Source organism: Aquarana catesbeiana, linkage group LG01 (genome assembly GCF_042186555.1).
Source record: "Aquarana catesbeiana isolate 2022-GZ linkage group LG01, ASM4218655v1, whole genome shotgun sequence".
Taxonomy (NCBI): Eukaryota; Metazoa; Chordata; class Amphibia; order Anura; family Ranidae; genus Aquarana; species Aquarana catesbeiana.
In genome coordinates this window covers 87,040,686-87,054,125 of record NC_133324.1, presented here as the reverse complement: position 1 = coordinate 87,054,125, position 13,440 = coordinate 87,040,686, and the positions used below count along the sequence as shown (strand labels likewise).

The window sequence follows — 13,440 nt, the reverse complement described above, 5'->3', positions numbered from 1 at the left end:
TTCTGGCTGCTTTGCAGGCGCTATTTTTAACGCTACAGTGTGAAAGGGGTCTAATAGTAAAAAGGTCAGGTCTGAGCATGTAGGCCCTTTACAAAATAATCTAGAGTGGGTGACTCGGGACAAAGAGAAGGCAAATTTATCAAATACTTTCTTCAGCTCTGTGTATACAAAGGAGCATGGGGGAGCTCAAGTCCATAATGGGGGTGGTAGTGACACAGCCCCAAATGATCCACAATGGCTCAAAAGTGATATGGTCCAGAAATATTTAGACAGAATAAAGGTGGATAAAGCACCTGGACCTGATGGCATCCACCCACAGATCCTAAAAGAATTGAGCTCTGTAATTATAACGCCATTGTATCTAATTTTTAGGGACTCATTAATGACAGGAACAGTACCACTGGATTGGCGCAGGGCGAACGTGGTGCCTATATTTAAAAAGGGATCAAAATCTTTACTAAGTAACTATAGACCTGTTAGTTTAACTTCTATAGCCGGGAAGATACTGGAGCGTTTAATAAAAGACCACATAGACGAGTTCTTGCTGGAAAAAAATATTTTAAGCAACAGACAGCATGGGTTCATGAAAGACAGAAGTGGTCTGCTCTCTGCTGAAAACGGGGCACAGGAGTGCAGAACGAAAAATACTCCTGTGATCCATAGGAGAAGTACAGCCAAACGAGCTTTGGCCGTTCTTCTCCTATAAGAGCTTTTTATGCGGTATTAACTGCCACATTTTTGGTAAATACAGCATAATCGTTATTTTTTTTGTGAATTGGACTTAGTTTACCTCATGGGATAATTTGTGCAAATGAGTAACAAGATACTCTTATCGCATGCGGTAAACGTTAGTGAATTGACCCCTTAGACATTTAAAAACACAGCCAAAAACAGCACAGAGCCCAGGATTTACATGCTTGTGCCATCTCTGAGCTGGTATCTCAGTCCCGGAAGTAGATGCTAAACCTAGATATTGCCTGAACAAAGATCATTTTATTCTTCTGGGAACAAAAGCAGATGAAGGCATTGTCAGGGTCAATACTGTGATTTCTTCTGTGTGGTTTAAAGTGATACTAAAGTCTTGTTTTTTTTTAGTTAAAAATAACAAACATGTTATACTTACCCTGCTCTGTTCAGTGGTTTTGAACAGAGCAACCCAGATCCTCCTCTTCTCGGGTCCCTCTTTGGCTCTCCTGGCCCCTCCTTCCTGTTGAGTGCCCCCACAGCAAGCAGCTTGCTGTGGGGGCACCCGAGCCTCAGCTCCCTGTGTCCATTCAGACACAAAGCCGTGGCCCAGCCCCCTCTCTCTCCTTATTGGCTAACTGACTTTGATTGACAGCAGTGGGAGCCAATGGTGCCACCCTGCTGCCTCAGCCAATGAGGAGGGGAGTCCCGGGCAGCCGAGACAATCATATAACATCGCTGGACAAAGATGGGGCTCAGGTAAGTATTAGAGGGGCTGAGGGGGAGCTGCTGCACACTATGCATAGCTAATGCTAATGCATAGAATGTATTAAGGTAGGGAGCTAATGCATAGAATGCATTAAGATAAAAAAACCTTCTACCTTTACAATCACTTTAATAAATATCTGAAAGTGTTACTTAACATCAGGGGTGGGCAATTAATTTTCCCAAGGGGCCACATCAGAATGTGGACCTGGAAAGGTATGTAAGCATATAGAAAACAAACACCTGGCGCTAAGAAAAATATGTACAATTGCTCATGAACTAGGTCGGTCAAAGGGTAGAAAAAATGGGCGGCTGAGCTGCGGTTTACCCACCGAACTGTAAACTAATAGCCAGACGGGGCTGTTCCCATGCCGCAGCCACAGCATTTTGGCTTATGCCCTGTACACACGGTCGGATTTTCCGACGGAAAATGTGTGATAGGACCTTGTTGTCGGAAATTCCGACCGTGTGTAGGCTCCATCACACATTTTCCATCGGAATTTCCGACACACAAAGTTTGAGTGCAGGATATAAAATTTTCCGACAACAAAATCCGTTGTCGGAAATTCCAATCGTGTGTACACAAATCCGACGCACAAGGTGCCACGCATGCTCAGAATAAATAAAGAGATAAAAGCTATTGGCCACTGCCCCGTTTATAGTCCCGACGTACGTGTTTTACGTCACCGCGTTTAGAACGATCGGATTTTCCGACAACTTTGTGTGACCGTGTGTATGCAAGACAAGTTTGAGCCAACATCCGTAGGAAAAAATCCATGGATTTTGTTGTTGGAATGTCCGAACAAAGTCCGACCGTGTGTACGGGGCATAAGACTGCAGAGTTTGACAAGTGACACAGCTTGTTAAAAACTCACCAATTGAGTTAAATAGGGCGAGCAAAGTCCTGCCTCTACCAACTTAGCCTCCTCCACACAGAGACACAGTGCAAAACAATTCATCGTAAGTCAGTAAATGGGGCAAATATCAGCTGGGAAAAGCCTACAGTGCCTTAAAAGTATTCATACCCCTTGAAATTTTCCACATTTTGTCATGTTACAACCAAAAACGTAAATGTATTTTATTGGAATTTTATGTGATGGACCAACACAAAGTGGCACATAATTGTGAAGTGGAAGGAAAATGATAAATGGTTTCAATTTTTTTTTTACAAATAAATATCCCAAAAGTGTGGCATGCATTTGTATTCAGCCCCCTTTACTTGGTTCCACTAGATTTTAGTTAGGGGTATCGAATTCCCTTCAGAAGTCACATAATTAGCAAATAGATTCCACCTGTGTGTAATTTAATCTCAGTACAAATACAACTGTTCTGTGAAGCCACAAGAGGTTTGTTAGAGAACCTTGGTTAACAAAAAAGCATCATGAAGACCAAGGAACACACCAGACAGGTCAGGGATAAAGTTGTGGAGAAGTTTAAAGCAGGGATAGGTTATAAAAAAAATATCCCAAGCTTTGAACATCTCACAGAGCACTGTTCAATCCACCATCCAAGAATAGAAACAGTATGGCAAAACTGCAAACCTACCAAGACATGGCCGTCCACCTAAACTGACAGGCCGGGCAAGGAGAGCATTAATCCGAGAATCAGCCAATAGGCTCATGGTAACTCTGGAGGAGCTGCAGAGATCCACAGCTCAGGTAGGAAAATCTGTCCACAGGAAAACTATTAGTCGTGCACTCCACAAATCTGCCCTTTATGGAAGAGGGGCAAGAAGAAAGGGATTGTTGAAAGAAAGCCATAAGAAGTCCTGTTTACAGTTTGCGAGAAGCCATGTGGGGTACACAGCAAACATGTGGAAGAAGGTGCTCTGGTCAGATGAGACCAAAATTGAACTTTTTGGCTTAAAATTAAAACGCTATGTGTGGTGGAAAACTAACACTGCACATCACCCTGAACACACCATCCCCACTGTGAAACATGGTGGTGCCAGAATCATGTTGTGGGATGCTTTTATTCAGCAGGGACAGGGAAACTATTCAGAGTTGATGGGAAGATGGATGGAGCCAAATACAGGGCAATCTTAGAAGAAACCTGTTAGAGTCTGCAAAAGACTTGAGACGGGGTGGAGGTTCACCTTCCAGCAGGACAAGGACCCTAAAAAGCCACAGCTACAATGGAATTGTTTAGATCAAAGCATATTCATGTGTTAGAATGACCCAGTCAAAGTCCCAACCTAAATCCAATTTAGAATCTGTGGCAAGACTTGAAAATTTCTGTTCACAGATGCTCACCATCCAATCTGACAGAGCTTGAGCGATTTTGCAAAGAAGAATGAGCAAAAATGTCACTCTCTAGATGTGCAAAGCTGGTAGAGACATCCCCAAAAAAGACTTGCAACTGTAATTGCAGCAAAAGGTGGTTCTACAAAGTATTGGTTCTACAAAGTATTGCACGCCACAGTTTTCACATATTTATTTGTAAAAAATTTGAAAAACCCTTAATCATTTTCCTTCCACTTCAAAATTATGTGCCACTTTGTGTTGGTCTATCACATAAAATCCCAAGAAAATACATTTACATTTTTGGTAACATGACAAAATGTGGAAAATGTCCAGGGGTATGAATACTTTTTCAAGGCACTGTATAAGCAATACTGAAGACTAGTCCTTGTAAATATGCTGCAGTGGTGAAAGGGGAGTGGGCGTTTAGGAGAACTGTGCACAGGACTACTAGAGGAGGATTAGAGAACTAGTTGGGTTACCACACTGTTCGACATCTCTAGGATTGCAGAAATCTAGACATGGGGTTTCTAAACTTTTTAAACAAATAGCCAGTTTATTGTCCTTCAGATTTTAGGGGGGCCAGACTGTGAGAGTAGAAACTGCCCTAGCATCCGTGGGAGTAGACAGTCTCTCAGGTTTGGTGGTCAGTGGGAGGAATGGTGCCCCACTGTTGGTGTCACTTGAAGGCATAGTGCCCCATCGTTGGTATTAGTGAGACCAATAGTGCACCATCGTTCGTGTCAGCAGGTGGAATAATTTGTACACATAACATTCATTTTATTTCAAGATTGCTATATTGATTAGCGTGGACATTTTTTCCTTTATATGGAATAATGCCTCACTGTTGTTGTCAGTTGGAGGAATAGTGCCTTATTGGTGGTGTCAGTGAGAGGGATAGCGTCCCATTGTTGGTATCAGTAGAAGGAATGGTGCCTCATCGCTGGTATCAGTTCTAGGAATAGTGCCCCATTGTTCGTGTCAGTTGAAGGAGTTGTGATTCATTAATAATATATTGCACTAAGTGCAGCAGGACTCCTCAATAGTTCACAAGGTCCATTGTTCTTCACCCCTGGTGCTAAAACACTGCTGCTAAAGTCAGTACAAAGATTTCCTTGAAAGGGCCAGTTGTAAGCTTCAATCCTCCACCATTAAGGATCACACCCTTTGTGCTCAGTGGGTTACACAATGGGAATTGTGCTTCATTGTTGGTGTCCCTGAAAGGAATGGTGCCTCTTTGTTGGTGTCAGTGGGAGGAATAGTGCCTCATATCAGTGGAAGGATCAGTGCACAGCAGTCCAAATAAATGGCAAGCAAAGAGCGGAATCTGGTGACCACTGATCTAGACACTCAAAATGCCCTGAAGTTGTACTGCCCACTGACCCCTAGAGGTTCTACAGCACAGCAAAAAGCAAGAGTTTTTGCAGAATTTCCTGGCACTAAGAAAAAAAAAGTATAATCAAATGAAAGCTTTCCAAAAAGAAACATTCAAGCTGACAAGGAAGCCTTTTTATGATAAAAATGCTAGGTGCCAGGCTGTGGTGCTGAACCTTTGGCTTCAACAGTTCAAGTCAATGGCCCAGTATTCATCCAGAACAGAGAGACGTCTCTTCATTTGTCCAACACCCACGTCCGCACAGCCAAGTAAAAGCAAGCCAAGTATGCATGTTTATGCAGTTACCAAGAAAGTAAGTCAGCAAGTTGGCATACTAGCCAGTCAATTAGAATTTTTAGAAGGAAAAGCCTACTCTAAATGAAATAAATACAGTCTGACTGGAAGGTACACAGATCACAGTGGGTTAAAGATGCTCTGTGGTGTTGGGCAAGATGGCAGCTCTGCTGAAGTTGGGCTCGCTGTGCAGGGGAGGCAGAGCTTTTGGGAATTCTTTCCTGATCAGACCAGCGGCAGTTTTACCGCAAGATCGTCCTTCATTTCAAGGTTCACTAATCCATGTTTCATCCAATAGACAAGCGGCGGGATCCAAAGGCGCCTCCCTCCATTGGACAGGGGAGAGAGTGCTGAGTGTGGCCCTCCTGGGTCTCCTCCCTGCCGCTTACACGTATCCAGGAGCTGCCATGGACTACTCGCTGGCTGCTGCCGTCACTCTGCATGGCCATTGGGGTCTTGGACAAGTAGTGACTGACTATGTTCATGGAGATACAAAGATCAAGCTGGCCAATACTGGACTTCTGGCTCTCTCGTCCCTGACATTTGCTGGCTTGTGTTATTTCAATTATCATGACGTTGGCATCTGCAAAGCAGTCGCTATGCTTTGGAGTCTGTGATTTGAAGGCAAATGAATGTATTGCAACAACTGTTTTATACCTCTGAGGAACAAGGCACCAGACAGTGCCAGTAGCTGATGTACATTGGCCTGTCTATGATGGAGGTTGTGTTTGCAGCCAATTATGGCCGCAGTACATTATATACAGTCTATTTAATTTTTTTACTTTAATGTGCCCCCCTCTTCCAGATACAGCCGCACAACCTTATCCAGAAACTATTAAATTGGGGGATCTGACCATTTTCTGTATTAGGAGATTGATATTCCAAACATGGTCTGCATCCAGTTGCAGTGCCGGTTTCCTTTTACTGCCAGAAATTGCACTATATGTTATTGTCCCAATTACAATTTCTTTGTCAATATATTGGTTTGCCAGATTGATCAACACACTTTCTATACTATCCTGTCTTCCGGGTGGAAAGGGCATCTGTACATCCTTCAGCCTCATTGCTAGTTTTAATAAGTTTCTCTTTTTAATGCATTAAATAAACTTACACACTATTTAATGAAGAGTGCCTGCGCAATTCTCAATAGAGCTCGGAAATGAATATGTTTGGTTTAATGCTTGAAATAAAGTATAATAAATACTGGCAAAAAAAAAAAAAGATGCTCTGTAGGGTAGTCCTACAAATCCTCTAATCAGCAGTGTCTGACAGCCATACAATCCCAGCTAATTTTCTACATTTATCGGATGAAAAATAGATTGTGTTAGAGCTACATCATGGTTGACTAGCTCTTATCACAGGCGTCCTGGGGAAAGCATAAGTGAGGATTGTTAGATGACTGGAGTTATCTGATACTTACATTTTTCTTAACTACAACTTCATTTTGACAAAGTAGCAAAGAGAACTAAAGGCAACAACATAGTTTGTCTTAAAAAAGCAGAGCAAATTGAAAAAAATCCCAGAACTGCCAAAAGATTTCAACTGCTGACTTAATTCCATGAAGGAAACCAATGAAATAATCAGATTTGTCACATTTCATTTCACCAATTATCATTAAATTCACCAATGTATTTGGAAAGTTAGCTTTATTTACAACTATTTTCTTTCAGGTTTGTAAGGCTATTTTCAAGCCCAAATACTTTTGCCATCTACAATCTAAAAGGCCTTGCATCTGCAAGGTAGGGACATATGGTAACTATATGTAATAAGGGCCCTATTGTAGAAAATATTCAAGGTCCCCCTACTTCTTTAATCTTCAACTCAAAAGAAATGAATCTACAGATACCAAATTACAACAGCTTAGCAATTTGTATACTGGTTTCCAAACTATATACATCAGGGCTGGACAAATCCCAGAAGCCAGTTAAATAGTCCATACTTTAGATGGGGGCATCATCCCCGCTGTGTCATTGTATTCCAACAGTGGGGAGACTTCCCCACACAATCAGAACACACTGATTAGCATTGCAGCCTAACCTGCGGTGCTGATCGAGCTTGTAAAAAGACAATACTCCTTAAAAATTACAGCTGTTGCCTAACATTTTGTTGTCAATGGATCTGGCTCCTGGATTTGAAAGACTGACTCCTGACTTCCATTTAATTTGACCACCCTGATATACTGTACATCAGGCATGTCCAAAAACTGGCCCGTGGGCCAATCGCGGCCCGCGTTCCGGTTTTGAATGGCCCGTTGCCGCCTGCCTTGGAGTAGACAGGGAGGAGGCAGGACGAGAGCCGTACACAAAGGAGTATTTCCTGTTTACACGGCAGCCTCTGTAATAGGAAGTCCCGTCTCAGGCGCTGCCATTGAACAACTGTTCTGTCCATCAAGGGAGGCAGGACTTTCTATTAAAGAGAGAGTTTCTCCTGTATGTAATCTTTTGGTGCTCGTCCTGCCCCCTCCCTGTCCCCTCTGAGGCTGCAGATGGATGGGCAATCCTTCAGGCTGCACTGATGGCAATGGTGAATCTGCATTCCTGGCAATACTGTGTGCTGCATTCCTGGCAATGGTGGGTGCTGCACTCCTGGCAATGGTGGGTGCTGCACTGATGGCAATAGTGGGGCTGCATTCATGGCAATGGTGGTGCTGCATTCATGGCAATGGTGGTGCTGCATTCATGGCACTTGTGAGGCTGCAGATGGGCACTGACCCTTATTTTGCTTCACAGTTCTTTATTTAAAATTTACGTTTTTTTTCCTGAAACTTCCCTCTTAAAGTGAAGGTACGTGTTATACGCCAATAAATACGGTGTATCCAAATAACATGCCCATGCTCATCTCTTCACGCACACAAAGCCACAAAGGCAAGAGAATTCTTGTTGGGTAGTGAATTAGTGCTCGAACTAACACACTTAAACCAAATTTTAATGGTTCAAAGAATGTCAGGCAAAATGGTTGGCCCTCAGGCATGTTCTCTTCATCGAATCTGGCCCTCTTTGAAAAAAGTTTTGACACCCCTGCTGTACATATTAATATTATCTAAATTTATAGGTCAGTAGTTATTGTTCCCCGATTAGATAGCGATGGGCCCCTTCTGCTTCTAACCCCCTTAGCAGACACATGAGCAACTATGGCTTTACTTACCTGCTTGTTTCCAGGAATTTCCAGTGAGAGATTTTTTCTAGAATCTGCCAAGCTGTCATGTTTTTTTAGGCCTCATGTACACTGCTGCTGCTGAACGGACGTTTAGCAGCAGTTGGGCATTTTTTTCAACTGCTCCTGAACTCTCCTCTATGTTATCTTATCAGTATATGTACACAGGGTCATTTATAGTCATTTCTAGGCAGCTGAGTTTAGAAGCATTTTTTGGAAAGCAAAAAAAAGGAGGAGTTCAGACGCTGAGATTAGAGGCATTTCAAGCGACAAACGCTTCTAAACGCGGTAACTCGCGTTTCGTTTACAGGCGACTTTATTTTGGGCTATTTTGAAAAAAAACGATTCTAAAACGCAAACGCTGCAAAACGGACGTTTTAAACGTGGGTTACCATCTGTCAAGTTAAATCGTTCTGAAGAGGTTGTAAAAATGGCCCGTGTACATAAAGCCTTAGTGATAAAATATAATTTAGGAATTCAGCTGTAAGAACGCAACACCTTTGATAAGATCATTTGAGAGGGGGCAAAAACAAGAGCTTCTAGCTACTTTCACCCCTGCAGCCTAAGTCTTCTTTCACACTTTCGGCAAGGGATCGATAAAAACAGACAGTTGAGCTGCCTTTTTACGGCCTTCCCCTGACCGCTCAGCTATAAGTAGACATGGTGCCATTAGGATGGGTACACATTGCCATGGCTGTGACACGTCGCATCATGGTGCTGCAATTTAAAATGACATGCCAAGTTTGAAAGGCACCCAGTAGCGTTCAGCAATAAAGCTTTGCATCATGGTGCTGCAAGAAAAAAAACAACCAACCTCCCGCGATCCACTGTGGACCTTTTTCAGGGGGGCGGTAGACACAACCGGAAGTGTGAGAGGAGCCTAGTTCTAGTATACATCAATGTACAGCCATGGCATAACATTTTGAGAATTACACAAATATACATTTTCACAAAGTCTGCTGCCTCAGTTTTTATGATAGTAATTTTCATTTACTCCAGAATGTTATAAAGCGTGATCAGATGAATCGCAATTAATTGCAAAGTCGCTCTTTGCCATGAAAATGAACTTAATCCCATAAAAAACACTTCCACTGCATTTGTGAAGAAGGCTTCAGGACACCCAAGAAAGTCCAGCAAGTGTCAGGACCATCTCCTACAGTGGGGCAAATACTTTTAGAGGATGGCCTGGTGTCAAGAAGGGCAGCAAAGAAGCCACTTCTCTCCAGGAAAAACATCAGGGACAAACTGATATTCTGCAAAAGGAACAGGGATTGGACTGCTGAGGACTGGGGTAAAGTAATTTTCTCTGATTAATTCCCCGTTCCGATTGTTTGGGGCAGCCGATAAAAAAAATTATCTGGAGAAGAAAAGGTGAGTGTTACCATCAGTCCTGTGTCATGCCAACAGTAAAGCATCCTGAGACAATTCATGTGTGGGGTTGCTTCTCACTCACAATTTTGCCTAAGAACACAGCCATGAAAAAAGAATAGTACATCCACCGAGAGCAACTAATCCCAACCATCCAAGAGCAGTTTGGTGATAAACAATGCCTTTTCCAGCATGATGGAGCACCTTGCCATAAGGTTGCATGGGAAACAAAACAGAAATTTTGGGTCCATGGCCAGGAAACTCCCCAGAGGACTTGTGGTCAATCCTCAAGAGGCGGGTGAACCCCCCCCCCCCCACACACAAATTCTTTAAAAACTCCAAGCACTGATTATGCAAGAATGGGCTGCCATGAGTCAGGATGTGTGCCAGAAGTTGACTCACTGCATGCCAGGGCGAATTGCAGAGGTCTTGCAAAAGAAGGGTCAAAAGTGCAAATATTGACTCTTTGCATAAACTTATTATAATTGTCAATAAAAGCCTTTGAACACTTATGAAATGCTTGTAATTATACTTCAGTATACCATAGTAACTACTGACAAAAAGATCTAAAAACACTGAAGCAGCAGACTTTGTGAAAATTAATATTTGTGTCATTCTCAAAACTTTTGGCCACGGCTGGAGGTGTGGGCTAAACAGTTAGGGCCCACAAAAAAGATTACAGGTGCTGCTCAAGACTCCACCAGGACCTCTTGCATGACCGCTAGGAGTGCCGACAAGGATAGAGCTCGCCCCAGCTCAAGACATCCAGTAGGGAAAGGAAGTCCTAAAAGTCACACATCACAGCATGTAACGAGGTGTAGGAAAACCTCAGCCTGGTCTGCAACTAGGCCACTCCTCCAACATGTTGAACTCCACCCCTGGAGCTTAATCATAAGGATGCCCATGATAAAGCCGTGGAAGCAGATTAAAATGCTTTGGGGAGGGGCGTGGCCTGATTGGAGCCTGGGCTGAAGCTGTCATACACCTCCTTACAAAGTTTCACTGTCATGTGCGACTTTTAGGACTTCCTTTCCCTACTAAACAGTTAGGGGCCATAGTACGCAAAACATTGAGGTGAGAAAGAAAGAGGAAAAAGCAAGTCATCTAAAATATGCACATGCAGATGAACTACACCGTAATATAAGCATGTATCCAATGCCTAGGCATGCGCTTCCCAAACTTTTTTACAGTCCCAAATACCTTTAAGTATGCAAAATCTAGACGCATCCCCAGGTAAATTATAACTTGCTTTTAATATTCAGGACAAATGGGGCCTTTGTTTGGAGGTTAATGGATATATCCTGATTTTTTTAAATTATCCCTTATCCAGCCCTATAACATGTGCAGCACCATAAAAGAAAGCCCACTTCCGTGATGCCTCATGTGTTTTGGCACCCCTGACGAACCCAGATGGCACCCTGGTTGAAAAAGCCTGGCTCGACTGTATACCTTTTCTACGAACAACTATATGAACAATATCCTAATTGTAAATATTTTTTCCTCTTTCCGGCATATCTCAATGATGCTTTTGTTCAGAATCTCTTCTTCACCATGAGACTTTTAGTACCTACCTCCTCGTGTAGCAATGATGTTGCCGCCATAGGAGAAAGCAATACAGGAAGTATCTGTACTTGGTGTGTGAGCCTGTTTGCAGTGAAATTTTGTGTGAACCTAAAAATAAATAAAACAAAATATAGATAAATAATACTAAAACATATATTGGATGCTTAAACATGTCCTTAGTTGATCAATGTTATGATGAGATGTGCTTTAAGCTGGGCATAGATGAAATAGTTTTTTTCAATCAGCCTGCTGGCTGATCAAAAAAACTGAATGGATTCCCTTATCCACAAAAGTCAAGTGGATGGGAGAACACGCCTCACTGTACCATTGTATTGTGACAGCAGGACTCCTCCACTGTCAGAATACACTGATCAGCACTGCAGCCAATTGATCGAACAACAACGTTTTTTCATGAACTGGAATGGCCATACGGTAGGTGTCCTTGCTGAACTAGCTGAATTTTGATCCATCTATAGTCAGCTTTAACCACCTCAAATCCAGACAATTTCACCTACTTTCTGCCCAGGCTATTTTTCAGCTTTTGGGGACTGTCACATTTTTAATGACAATTACTCAGTTGTGCAACACTGTACTCAAATGACATTTTTAATCATTGTTTTGAGACAGATAGAGCTTTCTTTTGGTTGAATTTAATCACCACGGGGCTTTCTATTTATTTATTTTTGCTATATAAATGAAAGAAGACTTAAAATGTTGAAAAAAAAAAAAAAAAAACATTTGCAAATAAATCATCTCCCTTCATAGATTTAGGCCAAAATGCACTCTGCTATTTCTTTGGTGAAAAATTAACCATATCGGTGTATATTATTTAGTCTGTTTGAAAGTTATACAGTCTATAATCTATGGTATATATATTTGAAAATTGATCAATCCTGATGTACTAACTGCCAATTTAATTAAAAAAATTCCAGGACAGTAAATACCCCCAAACAACCCCCATTTGGAAGGTAGAAAGTCCATGGTATTTAGTAACAGGCATGGTGAGTACTACTGTAATAACTGATTGGCTACAGTGATCACATGGTACAGGGCTACTGTGATTGTCCCTATACCATGTGTTCACTGTGACCAATCACAGAGATCATAGTGGTAAACAACAGCTCAACCACACATTTTTGCCTCCATCCCAAACGCATGTCTAAATGAAGCCTTAGTGAGGTCTTCAGAACTGAACACAGTTTTCTAAATGAGATCTTACTAAAGATTTACTGTATATAGGGGAATCAGGACCTCCTTCCTCCTGCTGGTAACTCTGTTATTGATGCATCCCAGAATTCAATTTGCTTTTCCCACTGCACATCCCACACTCCCAGAGTGCTGATGTGCAAAGCATCATAGGAAAGCAATACAAATACTTACAAATTGCATTTAAAAATAACAACACATAAATAAATAAAAAGCAACATTTAAAAAGGCTTCTCTACAAAGGAAAAATGGTTAATATGGCTCATGGCGTTGTTTACTGTCTTTTTCATTGGATATACTTGTGTCAGATGTCTGTTGCCTCCTCTGTTGAGTAATGTGGTTCCTTCTGACAGCCACGATAACACCTCTGTGTCTTGTAGGGGCTGGGAGAAAGAATCACAGAGCATGGTGGTGGTGGGGGGGGATTGGTGTCGGGAATCTCTGTTTGATTTATTTTTAATATTCAAAGCAAACTCTTCCATTCATCCATGTTTCCACGCTTTATGTTGAGAAATCACTTTGAAAAACATCCCCTAGCATTTCTATTGGCAGCCATCTTGAATAAGGGCAGATGATTCATGTAGCATTTATGTAGCAATAAAAAAAATGCTCGTAAAGACTCTTGGGATGTATAACATCATTTTGGCCTAGGCCAGGAACCAGGAAACAACTGAAGAAATGTAAAAAAAAAAAAAAAAGAAGAGGGGAGGTTTAACCAGTTGCTGTCTGCCCTATAGCAGTTTTATGCTACAGATTATATATATATATATATATATATATATATATATATAT

At 41.9% G+C, this 13,440-nt stretch overlaps 2 protein-coding genes across 2 annotated transcripts in view; one reads left to right on the top strand and one right to left on the bottom strand.

Annotated features, from left to right (window-relative positions):
• Window positions 1-13,440, bottom strand: part of WDR70 (WD repeat domain 70) — a 455,634-nt gene that overhangs the window by 162,065 nt on the left and 280,129 nt on the right. Inside the window, exon 11 of the mRNA XM_073621458.1 lies at window positions 11,451-11,550. Within this exon, the coding sequence (XP_073477559.1) occupies window positions 11,451-11,550 (100 nt within the window). The remainder of the gene's footprint in view (window positions 1-11,450; window positions 11,551-13,440) is intronic.
• On the top strand, window positions 5,508-6,484 carry LOC141147180 (succinate dehydrogenase [ubiquinone] cytochrome b small subunit B, mitochondrial-like). Its single transcript, XM_073634708.1, has one exon. It carries the CDS (start codon window positions 5,517-5,519, stop codon window positions 5,973-5,975), a length of 459 nt encoding a protein of 152 aa, XP_073490809.1. The 5' UTR covers window positions 5,508-5,516; the 3' UTR covers window positions 5,976-6,484.

Bases quoted from the DNA above. Each gene is read 5' to 3' on its own strand.
- LOC141147180 (XM_073634708.1), top strand. From the start codon at position 5,517: ATGGCAGCTCTGCTGAAGTTGGGCTCGCTGTGCAGGGGAGGCAGAGCT.